We start from the raw sequence: 25,773 nt of genomic DNA, 5'->3' as shown, positions 1-25,773 counted from the left end.
TTTCTATAATCTGTTGCGTAGCCTTCGTTCAGCTGATTGTGTGTCAGTCTGTATACAAATGTGACCATTCTGAGCGTGGGCACGTCCTCCTGATTAAATGAAATGTTCACAGACAGTAGAACCACATTTCGACTGCGCCGCCAAAAAAAAATTTGATTCAGTGGGAGGTGAAACAAACTGCTGACAAATTACTTTGCATCGCTGTGAAAAATTGTTGTCAAGCATGTAATTACAGATCCGTGGGCGGACTGCAAAGAGGCCTCCCTAACTAATTACCACACGATTGTCTGTTGCAGGTCTCAATGTGAACTTACTGGAGGGAAATATAGTTCAGTTTTTGGTAATGGCTCCGTTTGCATAGAGATTGTTTTTTAAACGGCTCAGATTCAGCGTTGAAGAGAGGTGCGTCAAGACAAAAGAGGACGTTTCGTTGACTTTTAATTTACCATCTGTCGTGTGTGTTACAAGCTGGGATTGAGTCTGATGGAGGCCAAACATTTATCATTGTGTCCACTGAAGGCTGAATTTAGTGGCGTAACACAAAATAAGACTTTGTCAGTCGGTCGTTTACCGCTGTTTTCAGCTTTTACATCTTTTTACATTTTAACAAAAAGGTTCCAGTCCCCTCAGCTGAAGGTTCCTGTGGCTTTATTCCAAGAGGAGCACTATGACATCTCTTCTGATTTGTTGTTTGTTGTTGGTTTATTTATTTTTACACAACAGATAAATAGAATATCAAACAGCACGCTGAGATTAAATATCGCAAAGTGATTGAGTACATGTGTGATTTACCTCTGAGGGAATAAATAAAGTCAATCAAGTTGTAAATTTTCAGTCTTACGAAGCAAATATCAGTGTTGCAACACTCAGAACCACAGTTCCTTCATTAGAAATGCAACACAGTATCACAGAGACCTGAAATTTAATCAGAGTGGGTCAATAAAAAGCAGAAAGGAAAACAGAGGGAAGGAGGTGAAGAGAGAACAGTCTGCTTTCTGTGACGGATGATCAGGCCGACGTCCTGCCTGGACGATCCTTCGCTCTCTGTTTTCTTGGTTTTCGACCTGAGGAGTTCACCACGATCCATAAAGTCTGAGCAGGTCGTGTCTGTTGTGTTAAATCCTTCATGTTTATCTTGTTTTTTTCCTCTTGTCATTGTTTTTTGTCTGTTGCAGGGTCCTACTGGAGGCAAAGGGGAGAAAGGTGAACGGGTAAGTTGCTCTTCTCTTTTACTCACCAGTGTATTGTGATTTCTTGTAAACAGAAATGTCTGATCCAAAAAATAGAAAAGATTTAAATGAAATCATTTTACTTCTTACAGAGAGTTGGGCAGTTTTTTCATTGTCTGTTAATTTAATAGAAAAATAGTTTAATATTTGATTAGTTAAATATAACGTGAGGATAAAAACATACCCGGTCTTTCTGCTCGTGTGTCTGCAGGGTGACCTCCAGTCGACAACGTCGGTTCAGGCCATCGCCAGGCAGGTCTGCGAGCAGCTCATTCAGAGTGAGTAGAAACACTGACTGTTTATTCCTCACAGTTTTTTTGAGGGCTAAAACTTGGTTTGAGGACAAAGGTTTAGTTTATTAGGCTCTGGTTGCCGTCAGCAGCTAAATAATTCATTATCAGGAAGGAAATTCACGAGTGTAGAGATAGAACTGAGTTTGACATCAGTTGTGGGGATGTCATGAACTTTTAGGGAACAGTTGCATATGATCAAGCCTGTTTCTCTTCAGCCTATTGATCATACATTTAGTCAATATTTACAGCCAGTTCCATGATGATTCTTACCTTTTTACCCACATACAGATCCAGTTTGGCTCAGTCACTTGAAATTCATCCCTCTTCCTGTTTTCAGGCCACATGGCGCGCTACAACTCCATCCTGAACCAGGTACCCAGTCCACCAGTGTCCGTCCGTACAGTGCCAGGACCTCCAGGAGAGCCGGGGAGAGCGGGATCTCCAGGGTCTCAGGGAGAACAGGGACCTCCAGGGAGACCCGGCTCACATGGACAACCAGGATCGAGCGGACAACCAGGAGAAAGAGGTGAAGAAGAGACACACTGAGTCACAACCAGGCTAGATACACACCAGTTAGCGACAGTGATGCAGGTCCACCAGTACGCTGCCCCGCAAATGTTTCAGAACCAGCTGTTTGTCTCCAGGTCAACCAGGAGAGAAGGGGGAGAAAGGATCTTCAGGTGTCGGAGTCCAAGGCCCCAGAGGACCTCTAGGACCCCCTGGTAAATTAAACCACACACTCGTCCCCTGTTCTTCAGCAGAAGATCTCCATCTAGTCTTTATCATTTTTTTTACAACCTCTTCCCCCCCCCTCCCCAGGTCCCCAGGGGCAGGGCAGACCTGGCAACCAGGGTTCCTCAGGGCGACCTGGAAATCCTGGATCTCCTGGTCGACCCGGGGTTCCCGGACCTGTCGGCTCCTCTGGCCCTCCCGGCTACTGCGACCCGAACTCCTGTGTGGGCTACAATGTTGGAGGTACATAGGGTCACTTAAATACAGCGTTAGACTTAAAACTACAGCAATTATGAGCCTGAACTGTCATCAGTGACGATTACCTCTGACGATGTTCTGTCTTTGTTAGTAATGTTTCACTGAAGAGTAACGAGGATGTGCACGGCCACAGAGTGTCGAGGTTGTCATAAGATTAACACGACCTGCACTAACAAAGAAATAAACATTCAGCTTCGTTTTTTAAAATAAGATTAAGATTTTAAAATAATCTACTTCCGTGCTTTAATTCTAGAAGTATCTTCCTGAAAAGGCATCAGCTTGTTTAAACACGTGGACATTATGAACCGTCTGACTGCGCATGAAGGCTTTTCAGTGCTGAGAGGTTCTTTTGGACTGAAGGTCATCAAGTGATCGTGTGTGATGTTTAATTCAGTCGGCTCCTTTTCATGATGAAAAGTTGCCACCGAGTTAAACAGGCTTCATCCGTCCCACACTCTGTATTTGAAGGTGAAACACCTTGAAATGAGATCACTGCTGAGATACAGAATTCTGCTTCAGTACCGACGGCGTGTGTGTTCAGATACTCAAAGTTGAGCGATTTTGAAATTTTGCACAATTTCAAATATCATTTGAGACTTTGTGCTTGTTTTTGGTGCAACATTTACACTCAAACAACAAGCTGAATAAACCACAGACACACAAACGCAATTTTTTCTTTAAAGTTGCCTGAAAGTCGCAGCATTAAAGGGCCACTTCACCCAAAAGGTTAAAAAGGTTCAAAGCTGTCAGGGAGAGATTGAGAGGAATAGTAGTTTTGATAAGTGTATTTTGTAGTTGAGAGAATATGAAGAATTTGAAGATTCTCCGCGAAACAACATCACAAAAAAGAAAAATACTATTGTGGGCACTGTGTTTCTTTATCAAAACGCCTTTGAACTCTTTTTGAGCTCATAAAAATGAGAATATCTCAAAAAATAAAATAATTACACATTTCAAATGAGTTGTCAGGTGTTAATAAATATTTAGTTCATGTTTCTACATTTAAAAATCTTTTGGATCATGTGTTAATTCAGTAAAATGTGAGAAAAATGTTAGATAACCTTTTGGCTCAGGTTGTACAGATTTCACAGATATGAAGCATTTGAAGATACTTAAAAAATACTCATGTAGGAACTGGCAGATTATATCTGTTGCAGAGTTCAAAGGGTTAAAGTCTCAGTGAAATCGCAGTTGAGATCGTCTTCAGATACCGCGTGTTTTAAAGGATACGATAAGATTCAATAGTACCAGCGCTGTAAAATAAAATGATCTACAATCAGATTTTCAACCCAAACCTGCTCTGTTATTAACATTATGAGAAAGTGGGTGAAGTGGCCCTTTAAGCTTCATCTTCCTGCAGTGTCTGTTTGCAGCTGCATGGTCCGCTGCACACATCAACCAAGAATGATAACGACAAAATCACTGACTGAATTCTGCATCTTCATTTTTAATGACTTTTTTCTGTTGAATATCTCAGTGTTGTGGGTTTAATCACTCGCTGTGAAAGATGCTGCCTGGAGGGTTTTCTTCAACACACATCATCTTTAAATACACCAGCAGAAGTGCAACAAATGACTTTTCATGTCCACACCAGAGCTGCAGCAGCTTTTGAATCTGTTCAGTGTTAATTTGATGTCCGGCGTCCAAACAACTCAACTGTTGGCACGTCGGAAATTATATTTAAAGAGTTGATACCAAAGAAAACCCTGCATGGATCATCTTTACCCTTTAAATGCATGATTGTGTTAAACCTCAGTGTGTGTTGAGGTTAAAGGTCACACAGCAGCCTGAAAGGTGCTGCGCAGCTCGCAGCCTGCAGGGTGGTCATGTGAGTAACGTCTGCATGTTGTGTCTTTGTGTTTGTGTCTCTCCTCTCTGTGTGTCTGTCGGCGCCTCATTTTACATCTGCTCCTCTTCACAAACCCTCAGGACAGTATTTCAGTGAATACTGAGCCACGTTCATAAACTCTGGAAGTGACAGCAGCAGGGATAGGTAGCTTTAAGGCTTTAGGTGGTGGATCAGCAAACTTACAGGGAAGAAAGACTCAAACAAGAAATGTCAGAAATCTGAAATGAAATAGAAAAACAGATAAAAGACGTTTTTCTCTTTTTATATACACGCGATTAAACAGGTCATGCTAGTTTCTGTTTCTCTACTTTTCTCATCCTTGAACAGATGAACTGTCGTTCACTCAGCTACAGAGCTGTGATGACAAGAATTCATCCATTAATCCAACACCTTCACAGATAGACGAGAGAAAAGGCTGGTGCTATTCTATATTTACTTTATTGTAAATGAATCCATCCAAAGACTAAAACCAACAATGTTTTAGCCCTTGTCTCAATACTTATGTCTGACTTCCTGTCTGTGGATCCAAGCCCACCGGTTCCTCCTAAAGACCAACATCTTTAAAACACCTCATGAATAAACAGTCTAGGTTCAGTGAAATAAAATAAAACAGCTGCTCGCTGTAGTTTTTATCAAACCAAACTGTGTGTTCACGGTAGTGAAAGAACAGTTTGGCTCACTGACGTGTTTCTAATGAAACTCTGTGGAAACTCTTTCTACCTCAAGAAGTACTTCACAGCTGGAAAGGCAGCCCTGGCATTAAACTGGGCTGTGGTAATCTCTTTTGCTCAAAAGCTAGAAAACCTACAACAACCAGAATGCACTTCACCGCACCGGACCAATAAACACTCTGATGGGTGACGTGCTGCGAGGTATGTGTTGGTTTTGGGTAGGAGTCAGCCGTGAAACAGGAAACAGTAAAGAAGCCAGCTGGTAACAAACAAAATGGTGTTAGAGCTCAACAGTCACCAAGAAAGTACAATAACAGAACAGAACAACTGACAAACTGTAAACAAAAACTAGAAAATGATTTCCTGTGAACGCTGAACCGTTGTTTTAGCTCTGTGGTTGTTTTAAAGATAAAAGTGTCACCTGATGATATATCAGGCTCTATCCACACAGCACTTGTTCGTGGATACATTCTCTGTTGGTTTTGGTCTTTTGATGAGATTTGTGAACAAAGTAAATATACAGAATATCATCAGCCTTCTCCTTTGATTGGATGAACAGGACTGTGTCCAGTTGTTGTACTCTGACCTCACACTGACACGATCGTCCTCTCCTGACTTTGTCTTCTAGATTACGATCGTCCGGTGCCTCTTTTTTAAACCACAGGCTCCACTGACTTTATATAAACTCACGTAACACGTTAGAAAAATCTGCACGACAACTTTTAGATAAACATGCTGCACGTTGTTTTAACCTCACGTATCCAGAAACCTTTCATTTGAAAAGTACCACTTGAAAATCTAAATAACTGGACGGTTTGAATGTGAATTAATATTTAACACATCTAATCACATTTGCACAAAATTTCTCCCATTGAACTCAAACTTTTCAGTTGCAGTTGTTAATCCTAAATTTACCCTCCCCTCTAACTCTGCTTTCAGTCCTGACGCTTGGTAACCCTTGTTAACTGTTGGTAACCGTGGTAACCCGTGGTAACCGTTGGTAACCGTTGGTAACCGTTGGTAACTCTTGTTCCTCTGTGTCTCCTGCTCCTTCCTTCCTGTCCCGCCCCCTCTTCCTGTCTCGCTAACCCAATCAAAACCCAACAAACCAATCCGAAACCTTGCTTCCTGTGGTGGCTGGTGTCGGCCATCTTTGTTCTGGGCGCTCACTGACTGCCTGCCTGTCTGACCGGTGTTCTGGCTTCGCTCGCTGACTGGTTGGTCGGAAACGCAGAGGGTGAGGATATCACTGATGGCGGCCGTCTCTCTGCAGTCCAACTGCCGCCCAACGTCTTCCAGAACTACGGCGAGGTCGAGGAGGACGATCCCTATCGCTACTACCAGCCCAACTACCCGGCCCCGCGACCCGTCGCCCCTGACGACCCCGCGCTCGCCCTGGATGACGTGGAGCTGAGGTCCCCCGGCGTGCACCGCAGCGCCCGGAGCCTCGGGGGTGAGGAGGAGACAGTCGAGCCGAAGAGGAGACTAAAGAGAGGAGCGAAGACGCTGTCTGGACTAATTAAATGAGAGGAGGTGATTGGAGGACGCAGGGCCGCTCGCGGTTTCTGATTGGGCGGTTTGGAGCCGTTACGGACTAATCAACAAGTGCCTGATGTAGAGGATTTCTTATGGACATCGTAGAGGGGCGGGTGGGGGTTTCAGGTGGGGACGATTTTAACTCATCTATGCTATTGAATTAACTTCAAGAAAACAGATTCATGTCTGATTCGTTTTTGCTATTTTTGTTTGAAAATGGACTGAGCTTCACCGGGTTTATATTTCACAGACGTCTCTCCGTTAACTCCGATCAAATCCTAATGTCTCAAACGTTTTGTCATCAAACTGATTGGAGACAAGACGCCAGTCCTGCTTTCAGGCTCCAGCTGTGCTGTTTGTTATTCACCGGGTCGGTTAAAGTGCCTCCGAACTGTCTCACTAGAGTATCCTGGAAACATTTTGAAACACAGACGCAGGTGATCACTTTATCATTTAACCTTTCAGCTTTATGACTCCAGAGCTCTCAGCTAACATCAGGACACATACATTAAAAACAAGGTTATAATTACCAATTAAAATCTATCTGTCTGCTTAGGGTGGAGTTCATGTGTGTATGATCTGTGATGAGTGTGACAGCGGCTGCAGAACAGATTCAACTTCACAAGTTTACAGTGTTCAGATACGAAGTGACGAAACCTTTCAGCTTTAAGTTTATTTGTTTTCAAAACATGTGACAACAACACAATCACGATTGGAGCTTCATTTCTGTTGTTGTTGCGCCTGTCATCATCGACATTATGAAGTAAGAACAAAAAGAGTACTCACTAAAACAGTGACTTTAAGTATTTTAACTCCATATAAAAAGTCACGTTTCTATCATTTTGAGTCAATGTTTAAACTAAAGTAACAAACCTGTTTTAAAAATGTGAGGAGGAGAAAGTTCAGATATTTGTGATCAGGTGTAGAGCGGGAAAGTCAAAGAAATACTCGAGTAAAGTACAAATACCTGAAAAATATACTAATATAATATACTTCACCACCTCTGAGTAAAACTTATGTGAAAGTCTGCGTTACTTTAATGTATTCACTTTGACTCAACAGGATGGAAACACTTTGCAGAAATGTGACACTTTACTTTAAGTTTATGTAACAAAAGGAACATTTAGATGTAATTAAAATACTTAAAGTCATATTTTAGTCAGCCAGATACTCACACTGAAGCTGAACATAAAGATTATATTTCCTCTCCATAAACTAACAATTTAAATTCCCTGCTAACGATCGGAGGACAGGAAGTGATGCGTTCGCGTCTGTTCTGCAGTAACTGTTGACACTTCTCACCACAACGGTCCGAACACATCATGAGTTGGACTTTAACGAGCTTCTGTTACGTCCACTTAAAACCAACATTATTTATGTAAAGCTCTGCATGTTTATTGTCTATTTACCATGAGATGTATCATTTTGTTTAATCTCTGCTGTTACACACGAAGATTATTGTTTGTTTTTCCTTCAGTTTTTCTAGTTATTGTAACAGAATTAAGCTCAAACTGATGTTGCTCTGTAGACGAGAAGGTCGATCAGAAGAAATTACAGCTGATGTACGACAGTTATTATATTTCTGAGTGAGTGTGTTTTGGTTTAGTCGTCAGGTTTCTGGTGTTGTCGAGGGATGAAACTGATTTTTGTTTTTAAAGGCTGGCGGCTGTTTCCCGCTCTGTGTTTATCTGCCTCCATTTGTAACTTTTGTCTTGAAGCTATTTTAAGGTCAGCTGTTCGGGACAGGTCTCATTATTTCATACCTGAGCACAGAAACACAGCAGCTCAGTCCATTTGAAGTTGAAATGAGTTTGAATTCATTTCTACGTTTTGATTTCTTACATGTGTTTCATCGCTGGAGATCAGTTATATAAAGGGAAGTCCAGTTGTGTGGAGACAGGTGAGCCTCGTGTGTTCTCCCGTGGACACGTTTTCTCTTTAGCCAAGATTCAAGCACACTTGAAACTCAGTTCAGTGTTTCTGCGACGAGGACGGAGTCAAACGAGGCCGCGGTGTTTGAGATTTCCCTCCACGCCCTCTGACCAGGAGATGTTTGAAAATTTAAATCAAGGAAGTAATTTATTTTTTACTTGGTATTGATTTTCTCAGAACAATAAAACTGAAGTACAACCCTTGTCGTCGTCGTCGTTGTCTGTGTGGACTGTTTTTAAATGTGTCGCTGTCCCTCAGCAGGCGCTGAGACTGAACTCTGAGCTCTAATTAATCTGAGAAACAGGAAGCAGAAGTCTTCACACCAGCGCCGAGCTGCAGGACGCTGATTGGAAACCAGCAGGTGAGCTGCAGAGTTCAACATCACACCTCAGCGTCGTGAGACAAACGTCAACAGCACTGGTTCTGAAACAAGAACAGGATGTATGTGTGTTTACTGACAGCTGGTTCTGAACCCGTGTAGTAATCTCCTTTATACGGTCCTGTGGTGAACCTCGGCCCAGCCCTGCTTTCGAGGACGCTCCTTAATACCAAATCCAAATAGGTGTTTTCCCGTCCCAACTCGTTTGAAACATGTTGCTGCTCTGACCCATTGAGGCAGAACCACACTGGACCTCTGGTGTGTCCTGTGGCGTCTGGACCAGGTTCTACCAAACTAGGTTTCTATCAAATGTTCTGTTTGTCACCAACGTACCTCAAAGACGCGCAGTCGTTACAGAAATCTGTCTACAAATGTCTTTTCTCTGTCGTAGATTTCAGTAAAATCAGACATTTTTGCCTCTCGCAGGTCGTCTTGGTCAACAAACTGAACGGACTGACACATCGATGTCGTGCTTCCTGAATCTGTCCTGAACATGAATCATTCATTCATCAGCAGTTTCCCTCCAGAACTCAACTATCAGCAAGTTGAATTGTTTTCAGTTTTCATCGAAGGAACGAGCAAATCAGAAACTGAGGCCATAAAATAATTCTGTTTACCAAAGTCAGAGATTAAACTGCAGAGTGTTTGTGATGTGTGAGTGTTTAATGTGTTTTTAATCGAGTCGTCACTTCAGCACTTTCTCTTTCATCCTTTTGACTTCTTAAAAATAGTTTCCATCCACAAAGAGTCGACATCAGTCAGCGCCGTCACAGGAAGCCATCGTGGTCGAAGGCGTGAAAACGGAATGAGAGTCACATCCGACAGCTTTCGTTTACCTCAAGTGAAAATGTCATTTTTTGATATTCATATAAAGTTTATCAGAATATAAAAGTAATGAACGTGAACGAGTGATTGTGCAGCGAAGAAGAAAACGTTTCCCACGTCACAAACTGTTGAACGTTAACGCTGCAGCAGCCGTCGTAGCCGCCTCGGTGTGTGTGTGTGTGTGTGAGAACAGGAAGTGAAAGCGGTGAGGTGGATGAGTGTGTGATTCATTCGGGTTCAACAGGATGTGAATCAGTTATCTCCTGCGTCACCACGGAAACCAGTTTAGGACATTTCTGCGCTGCCATCACATGAAAAGCAACGAGGGATTTTTTTCTTTCACCTCAGTTTGTTGGTGTCAGACTGACTCTACCTTTGACTTCAACAGTGTTTGAATTACATTAGTATGACGTGAGCTTCAGTCAGCTTTGACCACAAATGTCCTTCAGAGGGAGACTTTTTACTCTGATACTCTGAGTACATGTCAGAGCCTGTACTCTATTACTTTTACTGGAGTCTGTTTTTACTCAAGTATCTGAACTACTGGAGGAGAGAAAAGGACTTTTGGCAGATCTGGAAAAAACTGATAAAAACTCGGCAGTTGTAAAATATTGAAAGAAGTGATTTGTATTTTATTTCTCGTCATCGAAGGAAAAAGTGGAATTATGTTCAGATTCTTAACAATCAAATCTCTACATATAGATTTAATGTGTCACCTCTGAATGTCACTTTAAAGTCAGTGTGAAGGTCAAGTCAGCAACGTGTGAAATAAAAGATAAAGAACATCTAAACAAAGCTGAAGCTGAAGCACATGTAAAGTTTCACCTTTAAAGAAGTGAAGCTGGATTCATCCGTCTGCGCTTCATTTAAATGAACAAGAAGTTTGTTTGATACTTCAGCTCGATGTAAGAAAGTGAAAATCATTGACTACTTGAGAGGAAACTGGAAGTAAATTAAGTTAAAAGCAAATGAAAGAGGAAGAAGATGTAATTAGAGGAAGACGGAGTTAAATAACTGATTATTAAATCATTGGTCCGCTGAGGACAGCGCTGAACAGTCGAGCAGGATTCCTCTTCGGTTTAATTTCCCCCTCGGGTGAAATAACCTCCCTGCAGCGTCTTCGCTCTGTTCTTCTCATTTGATGTGTGTGATGTTTGTTTTTGTGATCAGCAGGACGAAGAGGTTCTGTTCAGACTCGTCCCGACCGACAGAAGATACCGCACAGACACGAGCACACTTCACTTCTTTCATCTCGTTCAGACAGAAACCTCTTTTTGTTCCACCGCGAGTCTTTTCTCAGGTTTTCATTAAGGTAAAGATTTCTCTGTTTGTTGTCTCCTGTGACACAAGAAGCATAAAACACAGACTTGTCACATTGAAAACACACTTTGTAAAAACTCAGAACACTTCAAACACCAGTTTCAACTGAAGTAAAAAATAAGTTTTCTTTAATAAAAAGAAGATTTTCCCTCTTTTCTTTCTTTTGAATAAACTCATTCTGCTCTTTTGTGTTTCACGCCATCTATTTTCTAGTGTCTGTCGTAATTATACATGTGTGAGGTTCAAACAGGTGCTGGAAGTCCCTGAATAAAGTTAGAATTTTAATTTGGTATTTGCAAAGTTTGAAAAGTACGGAGCCCTGCGAGGGTCAAGGCCAGAATTTTTCTTTTAAGGACTATTGTTGTGTTTCCTCGCAGCGACTGGAGCAGCAGGAGACCAGGAGGAGGACGAAGACGTCGATGTGTTTGATCCAAAATAACTCGGCTCGATGCAAATATATTGTGAAGTCACACAAAAGCCTAAAAATAAAAAAGTTCTCGCTGTGACTTCTGTAGAAAAAGTGCTTGAAACTGCTTGAAGTTGATATTTAATTGTTTGGTTCGACCCCAGATTCTGAGACTTGAAACTTAAATGTGGACTCACAAATTTGAATGAATTCGATTTACATACAGAAAATAAACAGAGTTTTCCGATGCTGTCGTGGAAAAATCAGTCGGATCCTTTTTCTGTGGAGTCGGGGGGACTAAAGTTTTTCGCTGCTTCCTGTGATTTCTCCGGCGTGAAAACTAAAACAGACGTGACTGCACCTTTAAAGCATCACAGCTGTTGGCTGCTGAATATCTGGTGTGGAGGACGCTCTTGTGTTGATATCCTGTCATCAACACAAGAGCTCAGAGTGGTTAAATACAGTAATCAGAGCTCTTTGGTTCTGATGAGGTTGATTATAATTACCTCTACAGTTAAATTACAATGTGGGAAGAAGATGTCGCTTATCTTTGTTCGGATCTGATGAGTTTTATTAGAATCAGAACAAACTGAGACGTGATGAACACAACCTGTGAATGTTTTAATCTTTTTCTTCCGATTTCTGTTTTCAGAGTTTAACCAAACATCCACTCAGGAGACGATCAGGTCAAAAGTCTCACATGTTTCTGATTGGTTGGTTTTTACCTCCAGCTGATGTTGAAGCTCACACGTTCAAACCTCCCAGCTGCTTCTACACTGACTCAATGCTGCCCTCAGGTGGTGAAGGTGTGAACTGCATCAGTGAAGCGTGATGAAAACACCTGAAAGACTCTGAAGATTTTCTACATATTTAAGTTGACAGACATGAAATATTACTGTGTTATATTTGTACATCAATATATTACATTAATTGTGACGCATTAAAGGAAAAGTTCACCCAAAAAAAATACAATTTAAGTCGTTTTCTCCAAGCAGATTGAAAGTCAGGTGAAGTTTCGTAGTCCACAAAATATTTCTGGAGCTTCACAGCAAAACAGCGTTGTGACTGAAGGAGCTGGAGACTTGTTTTAAAACATAAACAACATTTTTTTTTATTTTAACTTCTCAGATTTACCTAGAAAACCTGCTTTTCTAATGCCATCAAGGCATTAAACTCATTAAAGTTCTTTATTTCCTTATTTACACTAAAATTGTGAATATGAAACACAGACAGAACAGCCTGCTTAAAGAGAAATATCATTACATGACATAAACGTGCATCATTTCCAAAGTTAGGGCTTTAAAACTCATTTGAATTAAATATTTACGGATTTGAAATCTAACTGGCTTCATGATGTGTCAATCATCTGGAGGCTGGTGTGTAATTGGCTCAGGAGAGGGGGCGGGAACAAGGAGTGTGTCTCCTGTCTATGAAACCACTTGCTGGCTGCTGCAGGCCACAGAGAAAAGTAGAGTACAGTAATGTGTTGTTTGAACATTTTAACACTAAAGTTTGCATCATGTGGGACCTTCAACAAAACAGTTTGTATGATTGAAAAGTAATTTAAATATAAAACATCAGAAAATCATGAAAAATGCCAACAGGTCAGTTTCCCAAAGAACAACGTGATCGCCTCGCTTTTATTCTTCCCAAACAAAACTGAGAAAAAGTTCAGTTTTAAGAAGCTTCAACAAGGAAAAGAGAAACACTTTTTTAAATAAGTGAATAAATCAATTTCCATTGGCTACAAGATCATCCGGAGGCTGGCGTGTGATTGGCTCAGGAGAGAGCAAGCAGTGGGTCTCCTGTCTATGAAATCACTCATTGGCTGTTGCAGGCCACAGGGCGGGCATACGAGCTCCTGACTGGTCAAATGAGCTGTCAATCAGCAGGTCAGAGGTCTGCAGCCATCTTGGAGAACTGTGTTGGTAACTTAACGATCCAATGATCATCTTTAAATTATAATTATCACATCATAAACAAAAGTTCTTGATGATCAGCGATCTGCTGTTCAGCTCGCATGAACCGACAGCCGAGCTGATTCTCAGTCGACCTCAGCTGAACTTCACGTGAACGCAGAAGAAACCACATGAAACCACCTCCAGCTCTGAGACTCGCTGCCACAAAGACAGTTTCCTGTTCATTTATAGTTCACGAATTAACATAACGAACGTGGCGCTCAAAACAGATGCCGTGTGTGGTATTTATAACCCGGAGAGAAATCATCTTTAATCCGACACATGCGGTTCACATTTGAGTCCAAATCTGGCAAATCGAATTACACTCGATCAGATTTACCGTGAAATAAAGTCCATGTGACTGAAGCCGAGCTGAGTCACGTCACACCGACACAAACAATGCAGCCAATCATCGTCATGTGAACTCGAGGGTTGATGGTCCAGAAGAGAGACTTTTATTGTTACGTGTTAACACAGCATGATGTTTTATAATGTGAGCTGAGAGGGAGACAAGAGCATCAAACACTTCTAGCTGCTCCGATCAGCTGCGTCCACCAACTGAAGGGTGTGTGTGTGTGTGTGTGTGTGTGTGTGTGTGTGTGTTAACCCGCTCTTCTTCCTGGATATTTATGTAAAAAATGATCCTAAACATCTCGCTCAGCTCTCCTGACAGGTTACAGTCAGTCAGAGGCTCTGCTCGTGCTTCTGTCATTAATCTGTAGTTTAAACACTGATTATTTATTTGTTGATGCAAAAACAAGCCTGTAACTGCCCCAAACATATCGTCCTACATGCTCCAAGTTCAAATGTAATAATAATAATAATATCACTGAAACACTGCCTGAGAGTAACAGGGGCAAAAACTTATTATAGATCCTTATTTCTTCATTTACAATAGAAACAAAAAAACGCCTGTTCAAAGAGAAAGTTGACACAAACTTGCATAATTTCAAGGCTTCAGTCTTAAAGAAGTGTGTCTCCTGTCTTTGAAACCACTTGTTGGCTGTTGCAGGCCACAGGACGGCATGTAAGTTAGTTTCTACTCAAGTAGAAGCAGATTATTGTGTTTTGGACTAAATGTTTGACTGAAGATCTACTGGACGTTTGGGAATAAAAGAAGACGTCTCTCGTTGAATCTGACGCTCCACTGAAACCCAGACTCGCCTCAGTGAGTCACCAGACATGTGTACACACCTTGTCAGCTGGTTCTTCTGTCTGTCTGTTGATCGGACCTGATGCCTGGTCCCGTTTGTTCATTTCGTTTGTGTTGTGAGGTTTCATGTAAAGGTCCCGTGTTGTAGAGAGCGAGACTTCCCGTCTGTTTGATTCAGAAACGTCAGACGAGCTGTCAGGACTTTGGCACAGCCGCGCCCTCAGCACCGCCAAAGTCCGTATTCAAACAGCGGCCATTTTCTTCTGCAATCACAGGTGTGTGCTGGGATAATGTCATGCGCTGTACAAAATGGCGCGATACGGTTCGTTGTTTGACGTCTCTGGAAGCGCTGAGATCCCAAGTTGAGCTGTGTTTAGCTCACAGTAGATTTCAGCTGTAAAATAATGTAAATAACATCTTTTCAAATCCATCTGGGTTCTGGGAGCCTGTGAAGACTTGGACGAGCTGTACGGAGACATTTTATCTTTTCTTTTCCTTGTCTTCCAGATACTTCAGGTGTTTGGGTTTTACTGTGAAGCTCCAGAAATGTTTGGTGGACTACGAAACGTTTCCTTTAACGTCCATCTGCTTTAAACACCGGACATGAAATAAGTATTTCGTTCCTCGGCTTCAACTTATAGTGTCAACGTGATGCTACACTGCAAAGCTCCATAAAGCTGAGGGGTCATCGGGGCTGCGTGCATTCGATACCATGTCATCAAGAAATATCAATATATAAATCAGCTGTAGCTGTTTCAACACTTTGCTGATGACGCTGCAGCGTTGGTGAGTAAAGTGGTCAGAAATCAGAGCTGAGGGACGAACTGAAGAAGATGTTGTAGTTTTCCCGCCCGGACTCTCAGACTCACCTCTGTGTTACGATACTGTAGCTTTATAAACACTCATCTGTGTGTAAATGAGCCCACGGGTTCGAGGTGGATGTTATTATGCAGAGCAGGTGAAGCAGCTTCGCTTCTGCTCCCGATCTGAATAAACACAGAAACAGAGACGAGGCAGCCGAGCACAGAACTCCCCCCGCGCTCTCTCTGCATCGTCAGCTCACAAGAAAGGTTGAGTGTAAACAAGTCGGGACGATCAACCCTGCAAAATCTGATAAACCCCTGCTCACACACACACACACACACACACACAGACTCACACACACACACACACTCACACTCACACACACACACTCACACACACACTCACACACACACACACACACTCACACTCACACACACACACAGACACACACACTCACACACACTCACACACACACTCACACACACTCACACACAGACACACTCACACACACAGACACACACTGAATTAACACAGATACTGTGCAGAGGCGCTGATGTTTGTAATTATTGACACTCACTGCAGCAGAGGAAGGTCGAGTGTGTGTGCGAGTGTGTGTGCGCGAGTGTGTGTGTGTGTGTGTGCGTATTAATAATGAATCCTCAGTTCATTTGAATGTAGATGTGTCCAGACAGCACGTCGCTCTCGTCCTCCTCCTCGTAATGAATAAACGATCAAGGAGGAGCACCGGAGTGAAGCAGGTGACTCACTAATGAGCACCAACGAAGAAGAAGACTCGACTGAAACCTGCAAGAAAATAAGAAGAAGAAGGAGAAGCTGAGTTTTTACCACCAGATGGAAAAATCATCGATTTAATGATTTTTTATTAAATTCACTCTGATGGAGAACGATGATTGGAGGGTTCGTTCGTCTTGAAAATGGAAAATGATTTAAAAATTATTATATTAAAGAATCTGAAGCTTAAAGGTTTTAAAACAGGGCTTAAAACAGCTGCTTCTGTCACCATCAACATGTTTCTGCAAACCGCTGATACATCTGAGTTTGTACGTGTCAGTGTGAAAACAGACCTCGGGACATCTCCTGTCATGTTTGTGGCGACAGAACCAGCTGTTTTCAGGGTGACCTCCGGACATCTTCCAGCCGTGACCAAAAAAAGGTATTTCAATTCACAAATTTGAACGTTTTGATGATTTGCAGAAACGTAAACTTCCAACATTTTATTCCGGCTGCGTTCTTGTTACCAGGAACCGAGCAGACCTCCAACAACCTCGACTCTGTCGCCACCCTTTTTTAATTTACTTGTTACAACAGTATTTAATAAGAAAGCATGATATACTGTATGTTGCTGTCTATTATGGAGAGAAGCAGAAATAAACGGGAGTCACGTGTAAGTCGTTTGCTGGTGACTTTGTCTGGAGCTGCAGTGAAGGTTGTGTTCACTGTTTTGTAAAACCAAGACTCTCAGCAGTTTTTGTCTCTGATCCCTTGAAAAAAAGGTTTTGACTTTCTGGCCGAGACACAAAGTCAGCAAAGAGGATGTGAGCAGCAGCACCGCCCCGAAGGCTCCGGGCCAGCGCTCATAACCTCCATGTACATGTACGACAGCTCCCTGAGGTCTGCGACGAGGCCTCTAAGTCTGCAGCCCTTCACATTAGTTAGATCGGCCTAATGTCCGAATGTGAATGCAGAATGCAGAAAGACGGTCTGTTAATGTGAGTTATTCTCATTTGTATTATTCATGGTGTCGAACTCTGAAGACAAACAGGCAGAGATGAGGCAGCAGGACGGTTTTCTACAGGTGTGACGACTCTGAGCAGGTTCTGTCTTCGACCTTCAGACATTTTGTTTTGTTTAGGACACACTCAACTCTTTTTATTTCAATATGAGAAGACAGTGGAGATTGTGTAGACATCATGGCTGAAAGCAAGAATGCGAGCAGCAGTGTAAATATCAGTCTGACAGATGTAGAGCGCCTGGACTGAAAAACGGGCGTCGGGCCAGACGATTGTTGGTTTTGTCCCGTTTAATGAATCAAAGCAGATGACGGCCGACAGAAAGACGAGTTTGATAAACTCCAACACATGACGCCGACCAACAGGAGCTCTTCACAAGGTAAAGTGAAGGAGGAATGATGTTGTTGGGCTCCTGAGGTGGAGCTGTGAACCGGAGGAAAGGTCCCAGTCCGTTTATCTTTCACTTTTAGGACGCCATGTTTGTCTCCAGGGCTTCCTGCCGGAAAACCTTTCACCCAGGAGGTCGCTGCTCGTGTCCAATGTGAAACCAAAACTTTAACTAATTATTTTAACCCTAATCTTTCCCTCCAACAACCCAAACTGTGTCCAACCTGATATCAGACAGACCGAGTAACCGACCCGCTGGTCCACCATGTGCAACATCCACTGACACAAGAGGCCTTAAAACTCTTTGCTTAGATTGAGGAAAACTTTAGTCACTTTCTCACTGACTGCTTGTTTCTCATGGGACTCAAACCCCAGCAGCCTGATTTAGGTTTCAATTGAAAAGCACAAAACCGACCTTCATACCATGGATCAGTGAAGACCTTCATACCATGGATCGAACAGCGAAGACCTTCATACAGCTCTGGAGGCTTCCCCGATCGTTCCTATGAAAGCTGCTCAAATGCTCATGAAGCCCAAAGCATCTCGACTTTCTGGGTATAAAGTGACCCGGATCCCTCCGGAGATTTCTGCTAAACGAGCCGGCTAACTTCCGGTTTTAGCACTGAGCTAACTTAAATGGAAATAAAGTGATTTGATCGTGCAGCTCTTCTGGACTTTCCAAATGTCATCGGACAGAATGGGTCAAATTACGAGAGTGAAACACGCTTGTATGATTAGCTCTTTATACAAGGTACAAGCTAAATGTATTTGTCATTTTTTAAACGAGGGTTTAAAAAACTAAAGTCTCACAGTCTGAGGAGTGAAGCTGCTCTGTCGTCTGGTGGTTCTGGTGGTTCTGTATCTGTTGTCAGACGGCAGCAGGCTGAACAGACTGTGGATGGGTGGCTGTTGTCCTTCAGTATCTTTGGGCTCAGTGCAGACGTCTCACTTCACCGATGTCACTGATGCTCTGTGGATGGTACCGGTGATGTTCTGGTGGTTTGAATCAGCCGCTGTCGAGTCTTGCTCCGGTATTGAGCCTTCTGGAGCTTCTGTAGGAAGTCGAGCTCCTCCTGTGCTTCACGTCACCCGTCTTCCTTTCTGGCAGAAAGTCCATCTCCACACCTTCTTCCAGGTGACATCACGTGGATCGTCAAAGATGAGGATCCTTCGGGGAACACCGTGTCGTGTCTCTATAATCACCTAATCTGACTCAGTGACCATCTGAACAGACAAAACTATCATGTAGTCTCTTGGTTCTTGAGGTCGGAGCACAGAGTGAGTTATAACACAGTGTAACTGTCATGAACGAACCCTCCTAACAGCCTTTTAACAGCTGATATCTCACACACAGTTTTATATTGCTCGGTCACACATCCCTCGTGTTTTTATTGTAAACCCCGTCTGTACGACATATTAACCTAATGATACAACAACCCAAACTGTCACTTCATCAAACCCCTGTGTTATTTCAGAAACAGCTCCACAAACCTCTGAAAGCGTTAGGAGAGCCTCCCACAGCCCCTCGGCACAGACGGCCGACACAGCGTGCTGAACTGTGACTCCAAATAATGACTTTTATTTTTTTCCTTTTCAGGCGGCTCCATTTGATTAATCGCAGGAAGGAGGCCAGCGGCTGCAAACAATCCTGTCACGAGACAAAGAAGAAAACCACACGAGCGCAGTCTGTTGTGCTGTTTCTGCTTTCCAACATGCAATTTGAAAGTTTACTACAGTTTTATTATAACTCTGATGACCGCTGTGAGGCTGAAAACCTGCTAAAAGCCTCTTTGTGATCCTGATAGCCCTTTTTTATTATGTCTCTTTTTAACATGCATGATGATTTTTGTCTGAACCACGATGATATGCAAATTCTCTCCCAGGGTGTGTCGCTCGTTTTCCTGTTTTTGTTGTGGGGCTGCAACACGCAGTCACCACCTGATTAATGAGCGCACGTGAATAAAAACGATCAATGACTCCTGCGGTTTGATTCACCTGAGGTTTTTATTTTTGAAGTTCTGGGGCACAATTGTCTCACTTGGCTGAGTGAGAGGTCAATATTTAGGGCCCGAGCAGGGAACCTGCGAGGACCCTATTGTAATTGTAATGTTTATTATTATTATTATTATTATTTTTATTTATCCCAAATGATCGCATTTTTCACTGCCTGAACATACCCCAAAACTCGCCAAACTTGGAATATACGTCACACCTGGCGAAAAATTTTATAATCTGTCGTCGTTGTGAATTTTCACCACTAGGTGGCGCTGTTATCAAGGAAAGTGCGTTTTGCCTAATAACTCCCACATACTTTGTCGCACATTCTAAATCCTTACATCCACGCGTTCAGTGAATCCTCCTGAATCTCTGGGTATAGGCCACGCCCATATCCGCCTACCGTTTTTTTTCGCTAGCTCGCAAAATGTCGCAAACCCACTTTTTCGAACTCCTCCCACACAATTTCACCGATTTGCACCAAACTTTGCACACAGCATCTGTGGACCCTCCTGACAAAAAGTTATTAAAAGAAGTTTAATATTCCAAAGAATACTCAAGTTATTAAATGACAACTTCCTGCAGATTTCGTTCCAAACAGGAAGTGTTGCATATCTCCACATTGGTGTGTCCGAATGACATGCAACTCAGGATGCTACTTCGACATGAGCCCCTAAGGCTCTGTGCAAAGTTTTGGCCAATGACCACTAGGTGGCGCTCTTGAAATTGAAGTAATTTATATCTCCACATCCGTTTGTCGGATTAACATGAAACTTGCTACACTCATTGCCAATGCCCTCCTGAGGATAGCTGACGAAGGTCATACCGATCCGACACTAGGTGGCGCTCTGGTGGCAGTTTCATTTTTTATTTGCCACTGTGCTTACACTATAACACTTATGGATATGAAACTCATAGGGGTGTTAGAGACTGGCCCCTGTAACTCACACACCAAAAATGACGAGCAGGTGGCGCTAAATGGCTCCATAGCGCCCCCTGGAATATTTCAAATTTGAAGCCCTGCCTCCTACATGCACGTACATGAACCAAATTCGGTGGCCTTATGTATCATCACCAGACGCACAAAAAACCCTCTTGGACACATACCCTCAGTCCAACAGGAAGTCCGCCATTTTCCTTCAAATTCAATCTTTTGCCATCAATCAGGAAGTCCTGATAACTTCAACATACAATTTCCCATCGGCATCAAATTGCTCACACATGTAGAGGGGCTCGCCCTGAACACGTCTCTGCATCAATACTATGTCATATCTATAGCGCCACCCACTGGACACAGGAAGTCACTGAAGATGTCACTGTTGTGTTTTGTGTGACACAAATCCCGTTTAGGTAGGACATTTCCACAGCCAACGGCCAAGCACACAACTGGGCGCACAGGCCTCCGACGGCGCCACAGCCCAACGTACGTGAACTGCGAGGGCCCGTACATCACTGCTCGCAGTTTTAATTATTTTTCTTTTTTTTCTTCTGCCAAAATGATCGCATTTTTCACTGCCTGAACATACCCCAAAACTCGCCAAACTTGGAATATACGTCACACCTGGCGAAAAATTTTATAATCTGTTGTCATTGTGAATTTTCGCCACTAGGTGGCGCTATTATCAAGGAAAGTGCGTTTTGGCTAATAACTCCCACATACTTTGTCGCACATTCAAAAAACTCATATCCACGCGTTCAGTGAATTCTGCTGAATCTCCTGATATAGGCCACGCCCATATCCGCCTACCGTTTTTTTTCGCTAGCTCGCAAAATGTCGCAAACCTACTTTTTCGAACTCCTCCCAGGCAGTTCGACCGATTTGCATGAAACTTTGCACACAGCATCTGTGGACCCTCCTGACAAAAAGTTATTAAAAGAATTTTGATATTCCAAAGAATACTCAAGTTATTAAATAACAATTTCCTGCAGATTTCGGTCAAAACAGGAAGTGTTGCATATCTCCACAATGCTGTGTCCGAATGACATCAAACTCAGGATCCTACTTCCCCATGAGCCCCTAAGGCTCTGTACTGAATTTTATCTCATGACCACTAGGTGGCGCTCTTTAAATTGAAGTAATTTATATCTCCACATCCGTTTGTCTGATTGACATGAAACTTGGTACACTTATTGCAAATGCCCTCCTGAGGATGGCTGACGAAGGTCTTCCCGCTCCGACACTAGGTGGCGCTCTGGCGGCAGTTTCATTTTGTTTTTGGCACTGTGCCCACACCATAATACTTATGGATATGAAATTCATTGGGGTGGTACACACTGGCCCCTGTAACTCACACACCAAAAATTGCCACTAGGTGGCGCTGTTATCAAGACAAAACCGTTTTTCCCTTGACTGCCTTCACTTTTCATTACTCAACGGAAGTTGTTGCATGAACAAGCCCCGACGGCAGCATGCCCCGACACGCGTGGACTGCGAGGGCCCGTACATCACTGCTCGCAGTTTTAATTAGGGCCCGAGCAGGAAACCTGCGAGGTCCCTATTGTAATTGTAATGTTTATTATTATTTTTATTTATCCCAAATGATCGCATTTTTCACTGCCTTAACATACCCCAAAACTCGCCAAACTTGGAATATACGTCACACCTGGCGAAAAATTTTATAATCTGTCGTCGTTGTGAATTTTCACCACTAGGTGGCGCTGTTATCAAGGAAAGTGCGTTTTGCCTAATAACTCCCACATACTTTGTCGCACATTCTAAATCCTTATATCCACGCGTTCAGTGAATCCTCCTGAATCTCTGGGTATAGGCCACGCCCATATCCGCCTACCGTTTTTTTTCGCTAGCTCGCAAAATGTCGCAAACCTACTTTTTCGAACTCCTCCCAGGCAATTTCACCGATTTGCACGAAACTTTGCACACAGCATCTGTGGACCCTCCTGACAAAAAGTTATTAAAAGAATTTTGATATACCAAAAAATACTCAACTTATTAAATTACAAATTCCTGCAGATTTCGCTCATAACAGGAAGTTTTGCATATCTCCACATTGGTGTGTCCGAATGACTTCAAACTCAGGATCCTACTTCCCTATGAGGCCCTAAGGCTCTGTTCAAAATTTTGCCCGATGACCACTAGGTGGCGCTCTTTAAATTGGAGTAATTTATATCTCCACATTGGTTTGTCGGATTAACATGAAACTTGGTACACTCATTGCCAATGCCCTCCTGAGGATAGCTGACGAAGGTCTTACCGATCCAACACTAGGTGGCGCTCTGGTGGCAGTTTCATTTTTTATTTGCCACTGTGCCCACACCATAACACTTATGGATATGAAACTCATAGGGGTGTTAGACACTGGCCCCTGCAACTCACACACCAAAAATGACGAGCAGGTGGCGCTAAATGGCTCCATAGCGCCCCCTGGAATATTTCAAAATTGAAGCCCTGCCTCCTACATGCACGTACATGAACCAAATTCGGTAGGATTATGTATCATGACCAGACGCACAAAAAACCCTCTTGGACACATACCCTCAGTCCAACAGGAAGTCCGCCATTTTCCTTCAAATTCAATCTTTTGCCATCAATCAGGAAGTCCTGATAACTTCAACATACAATTTCCCATCGGCATCAAATTGCTCACACATGTAGAGGGGCTCGCCCTGAACACGTCTCTGCATCAATACTATGTCATATCTATAGCGCCACCCACTGGACACAGGAAGTCAATGAAGATGTCACTGTTGTGTTTTGTGTGACACGAATCCCATTTAGGTAGGACATTTCCACAGGCAACGGGCAAGCACACAACTGGGCGCACAGGCCTCCGACGGCGCCACAGCCCAACGTACGTGGACTGCGAGGGCCCGTACATCACTGCTCGCAGTTTTAATTAGGGCCCGAGCAGGGAACCTGCAAGGACCCTATTGTTTTTGTAGTGATTATTATTATTTTTTTTTTTATTATTTTTAGGCCAAAATGATCGCATTTTTCACTGCCTGAACATACCCCAAAACTCACCAAACTTGGAATATACGTCACACCTGGCGAAAAATTTTATAATCTGTTGTCGTTGTGAATTTTCACCACTAGGTGGCGCTATTATCAAGGAAAGTGCGTTTCGCCTTATAACTCCCACATACTTTGTCGCACATTCAAAAACCTTATATCCACACGTTCAGTGAATCCTCCTGAATCTCTGGGTATAGGCCACGCCCATATCCGCCTACCGTTTTTTTTCGCTAGCTCGCAAAATGTCGCAAACCTACTTTTTCGAACTCCTCCCAGGCAGTTCGACCGATTTGCACGAAACTTTGCACACAGCATCTGTGGACCCTCCTGACAAAAAGTTATTAAAAGAATTTTGATATTCCAAAGAATACTCAAGTTATTAAATCACAATTTCCTGCAGATTTCGGTCAAAACAGGAAGTGTTGCATATCTCCACATTGGTGTGTCCGAATGACATGAAACTCAGGATAATACTTCCCCATGAGCCCCTAAGGCTCTGTGCAGAGTCTTGGCCAATGACCACTAGGTGGCGCTCTTTAAATTGGAGTAATTTAGATCTCCACATTGGTTTGTCGGATTAACATGAAACTTGGTACACTCATTGCCAATGCCCTCCTGAGGATAGCTGAAAAAGGGGTTACAGATCTGCCACTAGGTGGCGCTCTGGTGGCAGTTTCATCTTAGATTTGGCACTGTGCCCACACCATAACACTTATGGATATGAAATTCATTGGGGTGTTAGAGACTGGCCCCTGTAACTCACACACCAAAAATGACGAGCAGGTGGCGCTAAATGGCTCCATAGCGCCCCCTGGAATGTTTCAAAATTGAAGCCCTGCCTCCTACATGCACGTACATGAACCAAATTCGGTAGGCTTATGTATCATCACCAGACGCACAAAAAACCCTCTTGGACACATACCCTCAGTCCAACAGGAAGTCCGCCATTTTCCTTCAAATTCAATCCTTTGCCATCAAGCAGGAACTCCTGATAACTTCAACATACAATTTCCCATCGGCATCAAATTGCTCACACATGTAGAGGGCCTCGCCCGGAACACGTCTCTGCATCAATACTCTGTCATATCTATAGCGCCACCCTCTGGACACAGCAAGTCACTGAAGATGTCACTGTTGTGTTTTGTGTGACACGGATCCCATTTACATTAGGTACCACATTTCCACAGCCAACGGGCAAGCACACAACTGGGCGCACAGGCCTCGACGGCGCCACAGCCCAACGTACGTGGACTGCGAGGGCCCGTTCATCGCTGCTTGCAGCTTTAATTTTAATTGTTTTAGACACTAAATGTTTCTGGTTGGAGTGAATGTTGGTATTTATCGTTGGAACGTCTGAAAAGAGACACAAAATAGACTACAAGCTGTCCTTCCAGTCTTTTAGAGGCTGTTTACACCTGGTGCCATGCAGCCTGAGTGATCTGATCACAAGCGGACGGATCTGAGTCACAGGTGAGACGTTCTCTGCAAAACAGGTGGAAAAGGTTCAATTCCCATTTGGTTCCCTGCAATGTAGGTGACATGTTTGGGTCCTAACCCGCCAAGATATGCAGCACGTTTGTGATCACCCTGTCAGCGTCAGGCGATCTGACCAAAGTATCACCAGACTCAAGTTGTTTCCTTGTTGAGTACATCAACCGTGTGAGAAAAGACATTTTATTGACAGTAAACATGTCAAATTTTACAAAGACAGTGAACAGTAACGAATAGAGGCTACTTCTTTGTTACCTGTGGAGAAAACCACCAGACTTCCTTTGAAAATTGCTTAATTTTCAGAGTTGTGGAGTCAAAAGAAACTTATTTAACTTCGTGAAACGCTGTCGTTGATAAATTCGTAATTATTTGGGCCTTTAAGTAAATTTGGCAAATGTTCAACATGAAGTTCTTCCTTTCTTTGACAAGGAGAAAACATCTTATGATGCAGAAACCAACATAGGCTACTTCTTTGTTGCCCGGGGAGAAAATCCCCAGACTCCTTTAAAAAATCGCTCAATTTAGTGAGTTGTTGATTTAGGAGAGACTTTATTAACTGTGTGAAACGCTGTCTCTGATAAATTCTTAATAACTTAGACCTTCTAGTAAATTCAGCAAATGTTCAACATGAACTTCTTTCTGTCTTTGTGTATAAACCATCATGTCTGTTTGTCCCAGTGATGCATGTGTTAGTTTGTATGTAGAGCAGGGAAGTGAGATCCAATCACAAGTGGTCACTCGATATTCAGCTTGCAGTATTTAATGAGCGTTTAGACAAGTAGGAAACATCCTCTTTTGCAATTACAGTTAACAGTAACCAGTATAGGCTCC

The 25,773-nt window shown here is 42.9% G+C and overlaps 1 protein-coding gene across 5 annotated transcripts in view; it reads left to right on the top strand.

Annotated features, from left to right (window-relative positions):
* Positions 1 to 8,703, top strand: part of col14a1b (collagen, type XIV, alpha 1b) — a 166,030-nt gene extending 157,327 nt beyond the window's left edge. For 3 of the 5 annotated variants that reach the window (XM_084379990.1, XM_084379993.1, XM_084379989.1), the window contains 6 exons: positions 1,176 to 1,211; positions 1,441 to 1,507; positions 1,860 to 2,048; positions 2,167 to 2,244; positions 2,342 to 2,497; positions 6,267 to 8,703. In XM_084379990.1, coding sequence (XP_084236116.1) covers positions 1,176 to 1,211; positions 1,441 to 1,507; positions 1,860 to 2,048; positions 2,167 to 2,244; positions 2,342 to 2,497; positions 6,267 to 6,559 — 819 coding nt within the window. In that variant the 3' untranslated portion in view covers positions 6,560 to 8,703. Of the gene's footprint in view, positions 1 to 1,175; positions 1,212 to 1,440; positions 1,508 to 1,859; positions 2,049 to 2,166; positions 2,245 to 2,341; positions 2,498 to 4,441; positions 4,655 to 6,266 lie in introns of those variants that run through there. The other 2 variants (XM_084379992.1, XM_084379991.1) reach the window with 2 other exon arrangements.
* Positions 8,704 to 25,773: the final 17,070 nt, after the last annotated feature.

Source organism: Pagrus pagrus, assembly GCF_965226575.1.
Source record: "Pagrus pagrus genome assembly, chromosome: 17".
NCBI classification, from domain to species: domain Eukaryota; kingdom Metazoa; phylum Chordata; class Actinopteri; order Spariformes; family Sparidae; genus Pagrus; species Pagrus pagrus.
Note: the sequence above shows the minus strand (reverse complement) of the source record. Positions and strands in the feature narration are given on the sequence as shown.